Genomic DNA, 18,867 nt, shown 5'->3' with positions numbered 1-18,867 from the left:
ATTTCGCTACACAATGTAGCGAAATTCTCCCTGTCTGACACATGACATTTTTGATTCTGTGCATTCTGACGCGGCATATTTCGCTACACCGTGTAGCGAATTATTTGCACACATTTTTCGCTACATAGTGTAGCAAAATATGCCACGTGACATTTTGACAAAATTTACTGTTGTTGGCGTGATATTTTAGTGTTTTTTTTTTCCAACTGTTCCTCACAAAGATACATTGCGTAAGCAGGGCTGTACCAAATCTTCCTATTAATCTTGAGGATCTTGCTTGAAGTGAAGCTGAAATTGAGCAGGCTTTTCATATGTGCATGAGGTCGTTCAATATCCCTGTTTGTTACAACTTAGTTTGAAGCAATTTATTTGGCGGTGCTATTTGAGTATTATTTCAATTTCCGTTCATGTCCTTTAATTGATTATTTACTTGCAAATCATGTTAATCTCCCCTCTATTAAAATGCATATTAATGGTGTTTTTAAATGGGTGCAGGCTGGGGAACAATTTGATCATATTAATCACAATACTTGGTTTAAAATTTTAAGGTAGCGAACCGAAGTAGTGGTAAAACTGTTCCTTCATGACTGAAAGGTTATGGGTTCGAATTCAAAAAACAGTCTCTTTGCAATTATGTAAGGGTAAGGCTGCGTAGTGCGTACAAGGATTTTCTCCACTCCACACTCGCTAGTCGGGTTTAACGGAGAGTGGTTTTTTTCTTTTACTTAGTTTAAAATTTTAGAGTTCATGCTTGTAGTGGGAACACGTGCTAATCAAGGAATCTTCTGCATTTAGGCTCAAGTCAAAATGTGAAGCATCATAATTGAGTTTTATTTATGTATTTTTTGAATCGAAGTCGTCTGCACTCAAGATCCTTTGCAATGTTACTAAATATATTGAATGAAAAACATACTGAGACACTTACTTTGAGGTATATTTTGCTCGTTGGTATGTGTTATGCATTTGCTTTTGAAATTATTGAAGGGGGTAACCAAATATGCTGGATTTGAGTTTGGAGCAGGTTATGGATATTGTTGAAGATCATTTGTCGCAAAATTTGGCAGTTTGAACCAGAATTGTGAGAAGTAATAGCAGTACCCATTTGAAACTTTTACCATTTACTGTGTCATCATTCATAATATTGTGACAGTTGTCCTAATTATGTTGTTTAATTGATTTGTTGATTGTTATGTTGACAGTTGTGTTTAGTTTGTTTGCTATGTAGTTTGTAAATGATGCTTCTAATGTTATTTATTATTTTTATTTTTGAATAATTTAAGTTGAATGTAATTTGTTTAGGTACCCTGGTGCGACATTGGGTTCTACATTATTCATCGGTTCCTTTGGATGTGACAATTCAGCATACAGTAACTCGTTCGATATCTTTATTCGAGGTAAGAAATAAGCTATTTTTTATACAAGGCCTAACATACAGTAGCTCATTATCTCTGTAAGTAATGCTTCTCAAGATATTCGTATTCCCAATGGGGTTTGTGACTGTCAGATTGTTAGAACTTCTGCTGCATTTCTTGTTCCTTAGGTGACGACATAGGTGGCATAATGATGTGCCAACTGCCAATGGAGCTGGTTAAATTAGTTATATATTTAAATTAGTCCATTTGGACACCCTTTTCTTGGTTAGAGCTAATGCTGCATAACATAAGAGTAATATTGTGCATTTGACTTCCCTAGCACGGGTAAAATAGTTATAGAAATCCAAAATTAATGAACTTTACAGAGTTAACCGTAAGGTATCGAAATACTTTTTGATAAGTTTCAATGTTGAGGTCATTCGGCCCCTCAATGAAGGCTATACAGTTGTGTAACTCTTGCTGCCTTGACAGAACCCGATGCCGACTTTGTCTCTGCTGAGAGCAAATGAAGAGAGAAAAAATGGTGAAATTCTTTTTCTGCTATAGAGCGTGTAGTAATGTTCTTGCGTGGCCTAAATTATATTCCCAAAATTTACAAAAAAAAAAAAAAAATTATATTCCCAAAACACACTTTTTACGGATGTCACACTTGGGATTTCATCATGATTTTATTATATCTTACTATACAGTGAGCCGAGTGTTGAGTAAGATTTTTGTGAATCCTGAATATATTATTTGAATCACCAGTCCTGAATATATTCTTATAAACCTGTTTGAGTGTGTAAAGATTTCAGCTTTGTATCTAGTTACTTGGGAATGACTACTGGAAGTGGTTTACTTGACGAACATTATGTGTATTCTATTCGTAAGTCACAATTCACAGCTGAAAATCTTGTTTGACTTGTGTTCGTTATTGGAATGATAAACTAATGGAATGGTTGATTGAGTTGTAACCTCAAATTATCGCATAAGTCAAATATTGTACTTAATATTATTTTGAAGAATGCTTGCTCCATATACATTTGAAGGGGGAAAAAAGGATTATAAACGTAAATATAATATAAGCCTGTTTTGGGACTCTCGTCTTTCTCAATAATACGTTATTACCACGAGCATGGACATCTCTGTTTCAAACATCCGACACAGAAAAAAAATAAAGCCACGTGGTAGCTCTCAGGAAAACTGTTGTTTTGAAATATGTACAATTGTGCTTCTGGACCTTCTACCATAATAATTAGTTAGCAGGGGGCATAAATGTAAAAGGCAACAGCAAAATTTTGAGCCAAAAAATACACCTTTCGCCCAAAAATTAATATAATGAAGAAAGAAATAATAATTACAGCTCTTCGATTAACAGTTAATAACCAAAGCCATTACCCACAAAACCCTCTTCGTCACTACTTAAAGATTCAAGTAGTTGACTGTCATCATCATCCTCATCACCTGTCACAATCTCCAATAAGCCAGTTCCCCCATCAAAGTCTGCATCATCTAAAATGAAATCTCCATCTTCATCATCATCGGGGTCACTTACACTATCATCATCGTCGTCATCATTGCTCATATCATCAGCATCACTCCCACTTTCGCCACCAAGACCAGGACCTAAAAGAGGATCTACATCAGCATCATCGTCATCCTCGTCTTCTTCCTCACTTTCAGCATCATCAGGATCAGAATCATCATCAGTTGGCCTCCGACGACCAATTTCATAAATTCTGGCTGATGCATACATCTCTTCTTGATCATCCATAGTAATCAACCCAACAAATGAATCTGTTGGCTCAGTTGCAAAATCAAGAACACAGCGATCCACAGGGATAGTAGCAATGTCAGAATAATTGATTGCATCCACTGTGCGGAAAGCTGCAAAGAGAGGATGCTTGGCTCGACGTGTGTGGACGGCTGACATCACATCCTCAAGATTTCTCCTTAAGATTGCATATATAACATCACCACGTGCATTGAATGTTATGGCTGTTTGATCTAATGAAGGTACACTACGTAGCAGTCTGAACTTGCGCAGATCCCAGACTTCAGAGTTTACAATAACCTGGTTCAAAAGCAAATTTTTTTACACACAGAATGGTCAGAAATACCACATCGCAGACAAAATAATTACTAATTAATAATTTGAAAAATTGCGCTCACTAATGATGTCCTGGTGTCAAAAAATAATCCTAGAATTTTGAATATGAAATACAAACCCCTTCCTCCACAATTTCCAACTCCAGTCACTACGATATAATAGATATTGAGGTTTGATATTTGAGCCCTTTAAACATCTCTTCATCCATTTCCATAGAGACTTACAAGCAGTACACCTATATTTTATAGGGTATAAATTCACATTCTCAAACTTAATCATTAATCTCACTAACATCTAATGGCTCAAACGATTATAAATTAAAGGCATTATTACATGTAAGTAGATCAATGGTTAAGATTGACAATATAAGTTGATCTTGCCCATTATTTTTACTCAGATGCAAGTTGATCCTGCAGCCAGTTAAGATAATCTTCCTACAATTTGAAGTTCTATTATTCAGACAGATGCAAGATTCTGCATACCTCATTGCCAGCAGGATGAAAGCCTCCACCCCCATAGTCCGTGAACTGATCAAAGCGATGAACAGGCCCAGAGCCCCGGCGATCCCATAAGACACCATTCCAAAGCAGCATCGAGTCAGATGGGCTAAAGTGGATTAAAGAATAAACATGACCCCGCCCTGTAGAAGTTGCAAATGTATCTGACAACTTTGACTCTAACTGACATTTTTGGACATCATACAAAAGTATTTCCCGTCGTGCAGATTCTGATGACAAGGCAGCAAAAATGTTCCCAGAATTGCTAAACCTGGCAGCCTTGCACCCTTCAAATGAATGGCTAGGACCACCTAAAATCGATGTTGCATCCCAGAGCCTAACATCTTGGCAGCTTGAAGAAAGCAACAGCTGGGTCTCACCAGAAACAAAAGACTGAACAAGTGTCAAAGGATACTGGTGACCTGTGAAGCTCTCCACCACATTGTTGTTGTTGGAGTCAAAAAATTTAAGCTCTCCATTGTGGCTCCCAACAGCAATATGAGAAGAGTCACCAACAAATGTAATGCATGTTAATAAGGCACCAGCATCGTCTCGACAAGTGCGCCATGGCCTAAACCGGCTGTAAACAAATTGACGATCCCTGCGATTCCCATGCACTCCACCATATATAAATTTAAATTCACGTGTCCCAAGCCGAGCTGTCACATTTGACGGGGCATCAAGGCTTCGCTTAGGTTCAGGACAAACATGCGGGTGTAGAAGGGATAGCGGAGGAAGAGTGGTAATGGGAGCTGGGCATTGGCGATGCTGATGCTTCAAATACTGAACAACTAGAGAATCTAATGATACACGCTCAGGATTGTTGGACTGAAGGTCATTTAATACTTGGGAGGATATCTGACCTGGATTTGAGGTAGTACACTGATTGTCATCCCCATAGTCAGCTGTACAGCGGCCTTGTTGACTTCTCAGGTTACAGGTTGGTGAATAAAGCCCAACAGCATCAGTTTGCAGGCTGCTTTTACGACTTGCACTTGAACAAATAGGAGTGCGAAGTCCTTGATCCCCAACATTTTGTCGCTTTCCAGATGATGAAAACATTACTATATCCTTTAAATCAGATGACTTTCGTTTTGTTGGCAATAGCATCGGAGTCTTACACACAGATCCAGCATCAATGTTATGTTTCACTGAAGACTCGGATAGAGACTCTACTATACTTGTTTCTGAAGACTCTTTACCAGAATTTAACCATTTTCTGACTGATGACTGCTGAGTCTCAACAGTTTGATGCCTTGAATGTGAACCAAAAGATGATGAGAAAGCCAGTGATTTTTTCTTTGCAGAGACAGCATCACTTTTCAAGCCGGCATCCTCATCCTTTGCATTAAACTTTAATTTGTTAGTGAGAAATCCACAAGGAGTACGACCAGAGGGCCACTGAATTTGTGTTGAAGCTTCCTGTGTGGTGGGCTGTTGTGCAAGAGAAGACGGAGCAACCAATGATGGTAAAGGAGTCAGCTGAGCCTCTTTAAGCAACGCAGAAGCAGTTTGTGTCAACCCAGATGCCTGTAGGTGTTCATGAATCAGGAGCAAGAGTTCCCTGAATAAGAAAATATAACATAAAGAGCCATCAGAAGTGGCACCAGAGAAAAAGGGGGGCCGAACATGTATATGAAATCCTGAACCATCAATTTTATATTGAAAATAAACACTGAATACCTTGAATGATAAGTAATAGGAGTGGCAGCAGCTATAGCTGCTCTTTCTATGCGCCTTAATGTAGGAGTAGCTGCATCAGTAGCAGCTAATGTACTAGCACGCCCTGAATTAGTCACAATCTACAAATACAATTTCAACATAAGTATCAATACCAGCCTTCATAAAGCACAAATATTATATATGTCTATTTTAGTTTAAGCAAGACTATTTTATACTGAGCAACATAATTGACACCTGATTTTCTTGGTTTTCAGAAAGAAACTTCATTATATTTCAAACCAGCCTTTCAAAGCAACAAACTTCATAAAGCACACATATTATATCTGTGCATCTTAGTTTAAGCAAGACTATTGAATACCAAACAACATAATTGACACTTGATTTTAAACAACATAATCTCAATAAAATCGATGCAACATGAAAAACAGTGATGCAAACAACGCTTAGCTCCAGAACAAGTTTACTCAAACCAACACACGATATGCTGAAACATAAAATTCAGCTTCGCCAGTAAGTGGAGATGCTCACCCCAATTAGCTCAATTGCAGCCTGGGAAAGTTCAGCTTGCCACCTACCCTGCTCTGTTCCAAGTGTCTGGCTGCCTGAATCCCGAATCAGTTCTGACAGCTTTTTCCCAACCTAGAACACACAAAATCAGGATATTAAATTTCAACAATATTTGACAATAATTTTGTCATTTGTTTCTAAAGCCATCATCAGAACAGAATTCAAACTTATATTGTAAAAAGTTGGAGCAGAGTTATCTCAATTTCCAAGCTTGATACTGACTAGTTCAATCCAATTTAACCAGGAAATCATGGATAGAGTACAGTTTGGGGAAGACTAATTTCAATGAAAGTCAGTTATAGTTGTTCACCTGAAGCTTTGTCAATATGTGTGCAATAGTATCATCTCTGGCCAATCCAAGCAGGACTCGACATGCTAGAGCACGAAGACAGTCCAGAGCAGCAGGAGATGAATATATGCGCGGTTGGAGGAGATGCAGAAGAACCTTTATACCATTATTAGAGCGGACAGCCTCTCTTGCTTGACGATATCCTTGTTCCAGTTGTGCTGCGAGTCCAGCACAACCAGCTCCTGCACCCAGGGATATTCTTCGGTCGCCAACCAATCCTGAAGTTGCAGCGGGAACAGGAGTTTGCAGATTGCTATTAACAGATTGTGTACTAAGTACTGCAGCACTGCCTCGATCTACAGCACTGGACTCCCCATTCCTCTCCCTAGGATCAATCTGGCTGGTAATGTGAGCAGCTCGATCTGAGATATTACGTTCGGCAGTTCTATCTTTAGTCTCTGAGGGAGGACCATTTAAGGTTTGGGAAGAAGCAAACTGCTGACCTTGTGTAACTACAGGTGGTTTATTGCTGATTGAAGGAGGAGGGCAGACAAGGTTGACTAAAACATTTAATGCCGGCTGAATTATCTGAAATGCAGAAGTGTATGCTTACAAAAATAAGATACCATAAATTGGGATAATCAGCATGTCAAAAGTCTAAAGGACTTCGTTTTACCACCTGCAGAAATTAGGACAGTAAACACTACAATTGCTACCACAAGACACTTACCTCAGGGTCCACATGATTACTAGCAATATTTGCTGCATCCAGAATTACCGCTATACCAACACGATTATTGCTTAATGTTGCATTTACAATCATCTTACGACTGCTAGGTACCAATGTAACAATGTGGAGAACACCCAATGCATACTGAAGCAGATCATGCAGATATCGCTCCACGGGTGGGGCCTACAAACAACCAAATGAACAATAAATAAATAAATTGCAAGATATAGGGAGTGCACAAACTAAACATGCCATACCTGACACAACTCCAACATAATAATATGCCCATTAGATGACAAGAACTTCTCAACTGGTGGCCAACGTGCTCTCACAAATGCAGGACCTAGCTTCCGATCTTTTTGTAATTGTAGGAATACTGCATCCATTGCCTCATTACTAATATCCAGCGGCTTGTACACAGCCCTTACACTTGGAATATTTCTAGCAGCACTACGATTGCTTTTGTTTGGACGAATGGAATCCATTAATAAAAGGAGATGTGCTCTGAAATATTGCCGCAAAGCAACACAAGTGTGGTAGGCTATCTGCTTCTCAGATGATGTCAGCACTTCTGCTGATGATCTATCATTTCGAAGTGATGCTGAGTTAGATAAACCCAAGGCACCAGAATTTACTCCAGACCTTACCGAAGCAGCATCATTTAGAAGGCCCAGCAATTTCTGTAATCCATCCTGGGAATCAAAAGCATCAAGAACTGCTCGAAAAACAAATGCAGCAGCAAAAAACAATGCTGCATTCTTCCGGGCTTGGTCTTGGTTGCACTCAAGGAGTTGGAGAGCCAGCTCAACCACATGATAAACAACATCTGACGGAAGAGCACAAACCCGTTCCATTATCCCCTGAGATAATCATCTAGAGTCATGAAACTGTAATAGCCTTATAGAAAGATTAATAACAAGTAAGGAATTTATAGAGGTTTGGAATATTAACATTATTAGGCATGTCACTTCACAATTATGACTATTAAAAAACATGAATACCTGAAGAGAACCAATAGTAAATAGACAAGAAGAAAGGCCAAAGAAAGTTTGAGCCATTCTAGGGACAGCGAGCAGCTTTTGCATTCCTCCACGGTCCACAAATAAAGCAGCGAATTTCCTATGTGCCGCCAAAGCACAAATTAGCTTCATGACATCAGGCAACAGCAAAGCAACCTCGGATGCCTCCCGATGTTTAGAATTCTGCTGCAGAAGTGAAAGACACACATCTACCCCCTTCTCATGCAACACAGGGCCAAGAACTTCTACATATTCTCCAAGTAACTCAAGACACTGAATGCAATATTTTTCCCTCAACCGTGCAAGTGATTGAATGTCTGGAATGTAGTAATATTCAACACCCTCACCAGATTCTGTTTCGCTGCCACTCACATTCTCTGCCTCAGTATTGATGCAGGCAGAGTTCCTGCCACCAACCCAAGAATAACATTATTAGCAAGGCTAAAAGAACTATTGTGTCAATTGTTTGTCTAGCACTCAGATGATGCTTGTAAATATATATTCTGACATACCTTGAAACTTCAACTGCAGATGCAGCATCAATAACAGTTGATGCAGCTCTTGAAGCAGCCAAAACAGCTGCTGCTTCATCATTGGTGGATTCATATTCCTGAATATATATGCAAAATAAACTATTTTACCATTTAATTACTGAGATTAAATTATAAACTACATACACACATACGCACAATATATAACTTTTGGTTTTGGAAAAAGAAATGAATCCTAGCATACCTCCGAAGCTGCAGTTTTAACAAGGTCAGCAGCAGCATCGCCAGCTGCTTTGACAGCTTCTTCAGGTGCATTGGCTGATCTAGCTTCTGCTTCAGCAGCTCGGACTGCTTTCCAGACAAGATCAGAAATATCTTTACTTCCAATACGGCACTCTTGGAAACAATCATCATTATCCTCTCTTTCGAAAGCATAAGCCTCAGAAGTGGTCCTGGCAAGAGTCTTCTTAGAATCAGGCACCCTCCTAACATCAGCATTTCTTAATATGCTCCTATCTCTGACACTCCGCCCTTGTCCTAATCGACTACCAGAACCTGGAGATGACAAAATGGGTTCACTTTCTACATTCCCTTCATTGACCCTTCCTTTCCCTCTGGATCTTCCCCATCCACGGTTCGAACGCCGCCTTGGAGAGTCACCTCTAGCATTGTCGTCATGCTCACCATATTTTATCCTTCCATCACGAATATCTCTAGAGCGCCATCTATCCTCCCCGTCAGAATCTACATCACAGATATCAACACCTTCACCTAGCCCATCAGGTGGTTCACCATCTATCCAAGAATCTTCTTGGCAAGTTTGTCCAGTAATGCTTCTATCTGGACCCCAGTTAAGAGTTAGGTCATCTAAGGACCTCTCATCAATCATCCTTGTATCATCTAAATGACTTGATTCAAGGAGCTGGCGAAATCTGCCACGACCATCATCTCTACCCCTCACTGAAGCATTCCCAGATGCATGCCTACTCTCTGTTAAATGAATAATATCTTTCTGGTTGCTACTTGTCTCTCCCAGCACACGCAAACGAAGATAACGCATAAGCTTAGCTGACAAGCCTGATGTCAATACATCTTCCACTAGTTTACCTCCGCTGAGATCATTCCAATTGAAAAAGAAAATAGACAAAATAAGAGCAAAACAAATAATGATAACTGATAAGCAACATAATGAGCAGCATCAACAAGAAGCAAACATTAAACCGGTAAACTAAGCTAAACTTCTGATCAAGAATGTAAAAAAAAAGAAGCCTATGAATTGAGCAGCATAGCATACCCGACCAAACACACGGCAAGGAGTCCAGTAGAATAGGTTTTCAACATCTCGGAATCTGTGGCCTCTCTTGTGCCTGGAGTATGCTTCAGATTTTGCTCTTCAGCAGACATTTTCGCGTTATCATCCATCGCCCAATCTTTGAAGTTTTCCATGACGGATTCTTCAAAAACATGAGGATACTGTCCATTTACAAAGCATGGATGGTGAAAATATAATCAACAACACCTTTATCTTATAAACCTAAATGAAAAGCACAAAGAGATTGAATTGAAGAAAAAAAAGGTAGAAATTGAAAAAAAGAAGAAGCAATAAACAATTAAAAAGAAAAATAAAATAACGTGAAAATAAAGATAAATAAGAGAGAAAAATACATAAGAGGAAAAAGAAAAGAAAAAAAGAAAGTAAAAATAAATAAGAGAATAGAAATAAAGAGGGGGAAAAGGACAGATAAAGAAAGAAAGAAAGGGAGATATAGGGGAAAAGGACTAAAAAACAATCATCTTGTACATGAGAAAAACAACCCTCCAAGAAGCTCGTAGCTTTCCTCCAATTCAGTCTAAGATAAACCGTCTGCCAATCTACATTTCACTCCATTAAATCTTGTTTTACTATCTTACCCCAAGACCCAAGTAAGTTTCGGCTGACCTCTTACTCTCTTGGTCTCAAACTCTTGGTAACAAATTTTTGTTCTTACGGAAGCATCTAGGAGTCTTCACATTATGCGCTCAAACCACTTATTTATGTTCTCCCATCTTTTTAACCACGGATACTACTCCGAACTTTCATCGAATATCTTCATTTCTTATATTATTCATCATTGTATAACCATAAATCCACCTTAACATCCTCATTTTTGCTACTCTCATTTTATGCTCGTGTTCCTTATATGCTGGCCAACATTCGGCTCCACATAACATAGGCCTTACTACAATTCTATAGAACTTTCCTTTTAGCCTCAACATAATCTTGCAATCACACAAAAACACTAATGCACTATATCATTTCATCCACCCTGCTCTAATTCTATGATTTACATCCTCATCAATCTCTCTACCCTTTTTTTGCAAAGTATAATAACAATTATAATAACAAAGTAAGCTGGGATAAGTGGAAAGGAAATCTTACAATCCAAGTCAGGGAACAGCATAGGAGAAGTCTGCAAGCAGCAGCTTGAACAGAAGTAGAGTATCTAGTTTCCGACAGAAACTTTGAAGATATTAACTCAAAGAACTCATCGTTTTCCTGTAGCGAATGGAAGAGCCAAATAACCATCTCAATAATTTAATTTGAGAAATTAGCTTAAAGAAAAGCTCAACACCATAATAATAATAATAGTAGTAGTAGCAGTAGTAATAATAATAATAATAATAATGACATGAAAATACCCGGATTACACCCCCAAGACGGCCAATGTTATGGGCAGCACGGGCATTACTGGAGGAATAATGACCATTTTCTTCCATATATCTATATTGCAAAAATAAATCATTAACGGAAACAATAATGAAATAGGATCAATATTAAATTAAAAAAGAAAAAAAAAATCTAGTACGTTCAGTATTCAGAGTTGAAACCGAAAACAGGGCATGTAGATGATATAAACAATAAAATTAAAATTCATACACACAATTGAATTCACAGATACAAACATATATCAACACCTAAGAAATTATTCCAAAATAAATTAAAAAAAGAAAAGAAAAAGAAAGAGCGTCTATAACCGTTAGAAAGAGAGAAACCGCAGGAATTTCACTGGAGTGGCGAAATAAAGAGAACATTACCGTAACTCTTGGGTTTCGAGAAGAGAGGCAAGGGCATGGAGGACGGTGGGTTTAGGGTTATCAGGGGCCGAAGTAATATATCCCATGAGCTTGTTAACATTTTCAATCAACACTTCTTCTTCGTTCTTAGGAGCCTCCGCTTCATCGCGTCGCGGTGGAGCTTGGCTTTGATTCCCTTGATCCTCCATGTATTATCTCAGCGACACAAAGACACAACAATCGTATAATATAATATATGAGATGTATTTTGATTAATTTGAATATCTATATATATATATTTACTACAGATTACAGATATGAGATATGAGCGTATGAAGTTGCACAGGTGAGAGTGAAAGAGATGCAAGCACAAATTAACAAAAAAAGAAAGAAAGAAAAAGAACGCGAGAAAGGGCACAACAACACCAACACCAACACCAACGCGAGAATGGATCGGAAGCTTCCGGAGATACCCGACCCGTTTTCTTAACCGTGATCCCACAAGGGCCCAACAGTAGCTGACCCAAAATTACAAAAATACAAAAAAAAAAAGCGCAATAATACACGTTTTTGAATGCTCTTATATTTATATTATAAGTTTTAATTTTCTCACACATTTTGTATGGGGTCTATATTTACTAAAAAAACAAAAAAAAAAAAAAAAATATTGAATAAAAATCTAAAGGTCACTGTTAAGAGAAAATAAATCTCTTACAAGTCTACAATATGAAAAAATATTTTCCGATATATTATTTTGAAGCGACTTTTTTTATTATTTTTTTGGAAGCATTTTTGAAGCGATTTTAAAAACATTAAAAGGCATGGACAGATTAATTTAAAGAATAATTAATTGGGTTTGATCTTTATGAGGTATTTACATTTTTTCTCTCTCTTTATAACGCAACCCACTCATTTTTAAGTGAGCGTGACAAAATAAATTTTTCTTCAACAAAAACAAAAATATTTTTTCTTAATTTATTTCAGCAAAAATATTTTATAGATTAATTTAGTAAAATTCCTATTAATAGTATAATAATAATAAGTTTAATATTTCTTATATTGTAGGAGATAAATTTATTTCTTACACACATTTTGAGACCATGTGAAGAGAAGAACAAGAAAAATAAATATAAACCCCACATATTTTTATGTATATGTAGAAGATAAATTTATCTTTTTTTTTTACAAAAAAATAAAATAAAATTATCTTTTCTATAACATGAGAACATTAAACCCAATAATAATCATTACTCTAGTGTACTAATCTAACTTTGATACACTTACTACATCGTTAAAAAAAGTTGATGACAATAACTAACTACAAACTTCTTGATCTTAAACTTGCTTTTGAAGTACAAAGTTTACATCATCCAAAAATAAATTAAAAAGCAAGCAAATAAAAATGAAAGATTACATACAGAACAGTAAAAAAACAAAAACCCAAAGCACTGTTCTTAGAGACCCAATTCTCCCATTTAGCACTGCAGAATCTGTTTGGATCATGATTTTGAATTTGCAATCTCCACTGGAAGGGTCTCTGTCAGTGATCATGGAGAGGCCAGGGAATTTGCAAGCACTATCCATCTGGTCATTTATCTGGTAGTAGCTATTAAATGCATAAGATATATTCCCATGAACATCTAAATTGCCACATGAAGTCCCATACCCAAGACTAGTGCAATCAGCATTTTGACAAGCATAGGCCACACTTGGTGCTAATTGGTCATCATTAAGGTTTGCTGAGGGTTTCAAAACACACCACTTTTTGGCCAAATGATCAACACCACTAGCTGCTACCAAGCCATTGCCTCGGGTTGAACCAAGGTTAAGTTGGTATTTGGGTTGACCATCAAAGTAAAACAAACCCCAATGACGTTCAAAGTTCCCTGGCTGAATGCTTTTATTATCTTCGTCTATGAAGCTAAACAAGTAAGCATCTATAGGACCAGGCCTCATTGGAGTACCCTTTCCAGCAACATAGCGAGACATAAAACCTTGGTTAAAACGTTGTGCATATTGAAGATTTGCATTTCTGTCTCCATCTGTAGGCCACCCAATTTCTCCCACAATTATAGGCAAGTTTCCAAAACCATTCTTCTGCAGTGCCCATAGTAGAGTATCGTGGTTAGCATCAAAGACATTGTCATAGGCCTTTCCGTTGTCGTTTATAGCAGGCTGATAGCCATTAAAAAAAGCATAGTCAACAGGAAAATTGGGATCTGCATAGAGGCTGATAAAAGGATAGATGTTCACAGTGAATGGAGCTCCATTGTCGTTTAAGAACTTGACAATCTGTAGCATGAGATTATTGATGTCTGGCCTGAAATTACCATCTGATGGCTTCTCTGATGAGCTTTGATATACATCTGCATTTAAAGGGACAGTAACTTTAACCCGATTGCTCAAACCGGATTTTGTCAGAGCTGCTTGGATATTTTGAAGAGCTGGAAGAGTAGTGGCTTCAAAGGTACCATTGTATGTTGACAAGAATGGTTCATTCCCCACTGCTACGTACCTTGCAAAATCCATAAATAATGTGTTAGAGAAATATAAAAACCATTAAAAAGTCACTCATTTAAGAGTTAAGTTTTTGGGTTAAATTGAATATTATGAAGTTTCTTAGCACAGATATGAGTTTTCAAGCCCAATAAATTCTTGTGTGAGAGAGCGTATTTGAGAAATATAAAACAGCTTAATACAAATGAACAAGAATTTAGCTATCAGAATCCCACCCATGTGTGGCTATACTCAATTCAGTGCAGGTGATCAACAGCAGTTTACACAAATAACGATTAAGTCTCGTGCCACTATGTGGGACCTGCTACATGGATCAATTGACACCATTGAACTCTACTAAAGTGACCACAACTGCATTAATAAACTTAGTTTTTAGAAGAAAGAAAGGCTTCGGCACTAGCATACACAATTTTGATCATCTAGAAGGGAAACCACTTATTCTTACGACAAAAGAGTTGTGACTACTGCAGAGAATCATATGTTACCAAACAAGTAGTAGTTGAACACCCACTCTAAATCTTTAAATTGCATGATCTATTTACAGAAAAATTGTTTGGTAAATGATGAAGAAACAAGCGTAAGCTCAACATTTTGCAGAGATTGACTCTAGCATGTCATCAGCAAGCCAGACAACAAAAAACAAGCATGATAAAGTCAGTAAAAACAAATTTTCCTTCAATTAAGGATGAAACAGTAACCACATTAAAGAAAAATAATCATACATGTGCTTTGGCATTGAGTGATGAGAATACAAGGAAAGGAAATTTGAGAGCTATAAGGATATCATTTCTTTTATTGGCAAGCTTGATAGATGCACCAAACATAACTTTCCGAATCCAAAGTATTGGATGAAAGAAGAGAAGCATAACTTTCAATGTTGGGGTAACATCAATTGCATAAGAGAACAACAAGGATTGCATAGAATAACAAAATATAATATAATTGGCGTTTCATCTTTTGGAAGCTTTATGGCCTGATCATTTTGTCAGCTAAGAGTGCACATTTTTCTGATATATGAATTTAGAATCACTTAATCACTTAAGGAGATGGGGCAATTAAAAAAAACCACAAACAAGGGACATAATTTCATTTTGAGTACATTATCTATGACTGGAGCTTTCCCAGATCAACATATATGAGAATCAAGAGATATTAGGTAGTGGATGATAGGACATTCAAACAATCTTCTAAAAGAATGAGTAAAAAGAAGGCAGATTCATTGGACCATGACAGGTCACAAGGAGAACCCCTAAAACTAATACATTTCATTGCATATTCAACTACAAATACATCTAGGAAAGACACATAAATTCCATTCATTGTAGGTCTCTTCCGTTGTGGTTGCGATTTATTCTTCTAACATTGTACAGTACCACAACTGATAAAAAGCATTGTATCAGATAACAGAGTCCTTTAATGTCCAGGAGAAATATCTAAACCAAAAGAATTATGTAACAAACAATTAAGATCAGCCAAACATTGCTTAGCAAAGAGAAACCAGGTATTTTCATAGCATAAGAAACAAGCAGTGATAGTATTAAATGTAATTACTTCAGGCAGAGTATACAAATATATCGAATTCCACATCCTATATATCAATGTTTTGTTCTTCCCTTTAGCTAATTTAAAGTAGATAAAGAGCCAATGATCATATGTGGAGTTGTGGGCTTGTATAACAATTAGGCATGTATATCTTCCATGATAATAGATGAACACTGCAATTGTTAAGGCACAAAAACTTAGGGATACCAAGAATACACCAAAGAAGAAGAAAAGAACTAATGTTTAAGTTAGAGAATCACGCAACGGCAGAAGCACCAGAACATCATGCAGTAGTGGCAACATAATGCAAGCTGAGTAAGATATCATGGCCATTTTCATTGTACCAGAACTTCGTAAACAGTATATTCTTTTTTTGGACTTCAACAACCCAAGCTATCTGGAATTTCCAAGTTTGCATCTCTTCTAATTAGGAATAATGTACAAATTTAATAGACAATCAGAAATTTGGATTTTCATTACACAATTAAAATAAGTACCATCAAGCCTAATATTACTTAGCATTCTCAACTACACCGTAATTCCTAGTTGGTAGAGTTGGTTACTAGAATGCTTTTCATTCATATCTCTAAAGAAACTTCATCCGTTAAGCAACAAGGTCAGTGATAAACACAAATCCTGGTGCACAAAGCTCCAAACTTGCGAGGATAAAGGTGATGATGATTGTAAGTAGTCTTACTCTTGTATTTTTGCAAAGAGACTATTTTACAGACTCAAACATGTGATGAGGTCACAAAGAGCAACCTTTAGCGCCGCATACAGTAATTACAAGGAGCTGCAATCTAAACAGTACCCAAAGCTATGAGTCTATGACCCTGCATAAACCAACGGTTGGTTGAATCTCTCTACATAGAAAAAAAGGGTGTACCTGATGTCTACTCCACCAGAAGAGACATGAGCTGAAACATTCTTGGAAACCCATTTTTCAGCTGCTTGCACACTGTTAGCCAGCGTATAAAGCATGTCATTCGGAATACCCACCATAACCTGCAAACCAGACTTCTTGAGAGCATCTAAGATACTTGAATCAGCGTCAAAAAGCTTAACCTTCTGAATCCCATTGTCTTTCAGCATTTTCACCACTGTAGACGGTGACAAAGGGTGTGTACACTGTGTACCCCAGTTAACACCAATTCCACTCACTGAACACACTAACAGCAAGTTAAAGAACAAGAGAACAACCCAACTACTTAACTTTTCACCTCCCATTATAAAACGCCGAACCAAAACACACAAAAAAAGCCACAATGCTAAATCTGAAGCTCAAAGCTGCTTTTTCATTTCTTCAAGTTTTTTTTTTTATCTATTCTGCAAATAGCCCTCGAAACCAAAAAACAAGAAGCTGAAGAAAAATATAGATAGATAGGTTTATGTACAGACCAGATCCCTTTGGATAGCTGAACTTGTTGAATCTGCTTTTTAGTTAAGCTTCTTTCTGAGTGAAAACAACAGAGAAACGAAGACACTGTAGGAATGAGTGAGGGAATGAAAAAGAAGTCGTGTGGGGGAGAATCTTTTTCTTTTTTTCTTTTGTGGGGATGGGGTGAACTTAACTAGATTAGTAAGTAGCTAGCATACACAGCAGAGTGGAACCAAACTGTTTCCAAAAAATCTCGATAATCACATGGTTACGTTACATATAAATAATAAATGAGTTTTATATTTTTATTCTCATGAAACAAAAATTCACATTACCGACAAAGGATGTAACCAGTGCTTGTTGTCGTGTCGACGGTCCCAGAGATGTACCTTCCTTCATTCCCTAGCCTTGTGAGTTGTGTGACGTGATCATGCCATTTGCTAGATAACATTTGCACTAACCCCTGACGAATATACGAGTTCAAACTCCCCTGACGAATATATTCATGTCACGTGACAAGAATATATTATTTTACATACACAATAAATATGTGTGTCTTACTGAAAAGAGAAATATTTTTCGTTTTATTTATTTATTTATTAAATTATATTTTTGCAATAAAAGATAAAACTTAGAGCATGGAGTATAGTAACAGAGAATAAGAGAAGAGTCTTGAAGATAGAAAGCTAGATAGTTTCCAGAAGGTAGTTAAGTCTAGGTGACCCGTCACCTTAACCTTAATGTTAAGGCAGTTGTTTGCTCTTTATTGCCTAACTCTGATTGTCCTAATTCTATTCATAAAAAATAAAATGAAGAATATTTTTTATATCGTAGGAAAATTATTTTCTATTATTAGTGGCACTTCGATTCTCATATAATATTTTTTTATTTTTTGTTTTTATAATATATATGTTTTTATATTTTTTGTTTTTATAATATATATGAACCCACATAAGATATATTTATAATGTGAATAAAAATTCTTCTACTACCTAGAAAGCATCGACACATGATTTTTTTAAAAAATTGTGTGTCGGTGTCCGATATGTTTAATACGCGGTCATTATTTTGGGACACACGATCAACGTTTCAACACGCATCTGATGTATTTTTATTTTTTTAAGTCTAAATTTTATTTTATTAACTAAAAATGAAAAATTAATTTATAAGTCATTTTTTTTTTGTTATGGAATTTGATATAAAAAATTAACAATATATCAAAAATTACTTCTACTTTATATTTATGTTATGAAAATTGAATATTTGATTGTTTATACGACTTATTATGGACTGTTATATGTATTAAATATAGATTATATAATATGTCATTTTTTAGAAATAATGTGTGAGCATAACGTGTTATATCTAATGTCCCATAATGTAACATAGTCTACTACACTAGAAAATTGAAACCCAAAATAGAAATATAAAACAAAATGTCTGTGTTGTTGTTCTAATCCAAACATGATGATAGGGTGGGGTTTTAGCTTTTCACTTTCCAGCAAAACCAGTGATGGATGACTCAGAGTGCTATAAATGTTGCCTTTATTACCTTCCGTCTTGAGCCTTTTTTAGGTGCACCTAGCGGTCAAAATTGCACTAATGTTTTCTTCTTCTTTTTTTATAAATCATAACTTT

General features: G+C 36.7%; 3 protein-coding genes across 5 annotated transcripts; all 3 read right to left on the bottom strand.

Moving 5' to 3' along the window:
* Window positions 1–2,442: 2,442 nt before the first annotated feature.
* Window positions 2,443–12,139, bottom strand: LOC133291859 (DDB1- and CUL4-associated factor homolog 1-like). Of its 3 annotated transcripts, XM_061490185.1 has the most exons (16): window positions 11,814–12,139; window positions 11,418–11,499; window positions 11,158–11,274; window positions 10,033–10,211; window positions 8,983–9,850; window positions 8,760–8,857; window positions 8,620–8,653; window positions 8,230–8,589; window positions 7,486–8,088; window positions 7,229–7,411; window positions 6,948–7,086; window positions 6,520–6,833; window positions 6,171–6,281; window positions 5,643–5,761; window positions 3,945–5,523; window positions 2,443–3,426 (listed from the first exon to the last, which is right to left on the bottom strand). In XM_061490185.1, the coding sequence occupies exons 1-16, from the start codon at window positions 11,999–12,001 to the stop codon at window positions 2,731–2,733; spliced, it is 5,670 nt and encodes a 1,889-aa protein (XP_061346169.1). In that variant the 5' UTR covers window positions 12,002–12,139; the 3' UTR covers window positions 2,443–2,730. The 3 variants fall into 3 exon arrangements, with proteins under 3 accessions (XP_061346169.1, XP_061346168.1, XP_061346170.1); XM_061490184.1 differs by having other exon boundaries at window positions 6,520–7,086; window positions 8,230–8,653; XM_061490186.1 differs by lacking the exons at window positions 10,033–10,211; window positions 11,158–11,274; window positions 11,418–11,499; window positions 11,814–12,139 and having other exon boundaries at window positions 6,520–7,086; window positions 8,230–8,653; window positions 8,760–8,879; window positions 8,983–9,367.
* A 1,062-nt stretch (window positions 12,140–13,201) lies between these two features.
* Window positions 13,202–17,624, bottom strand: LOC133291902 (glucan endo-1,3-beta-glucosidase 5-like). Its single transcript, XM_061490258.1, has 2 exons — window positions 17,565–17,624; window positions 13,202–14,307 (listed from the first exon to the last, which is right to left on the bottom strand). The coding sequence occupies exon 2, from the start codon at window positions 14,091–14,093 to the stop codon at window positions 13,203–13,205; it is 891 nt and encodes a 296-aa protein (XP_061346242.1). The 5' UTR covers window positions 14,094–14,307; window positions 17,565–17,624; the 3' UTR covers window position 13,202.
* On the bottom strand, window positions 16,232–17,078 carry LOC133291924 (glucan endo-1,3-beta-glucosidase 5-like). Its single transcript, XM_061490283.1, has 2 exons — window positions 16,738–17,078; window positions 16,232–16,274 (listed from the first exon to the last, which is right to left on the bottom strand). The coding sequence occupies exons 1-2, from the start codon at window positions 17,076–17,078 to the stop codon at window positions 16,232–16,234; spliced, it is 384 nt and encodes a 127-aa protein (XP_061346267.1).
* Window positions 17,625–18,867: the final 1,243 nt, after the last annotated feature.

The sequence above is a fragment of the Gastrolobium bilobum genome, unplaced genomic scaffold (genome assembly GCF_033153095.1).
Source record: "Gastrolobium bilobum isolate Gb01-03AN ecotype WA unplaced genomic scaffold, APGP_CSIRO_Gbil_v1 utg8480, whole genome shotgun sequence".
NCBI classification, from domain to species: domain Eukaryota; kingdom Viridiplantae; phylum Streptophyta; class Magnoliopsida; order Fabales; family Fabaceae; genus Gastrolobium; species Gastrolobium bilobum.
This window is presented reverse-complemented; position numbering and strand designations above follow the sequence as displayed.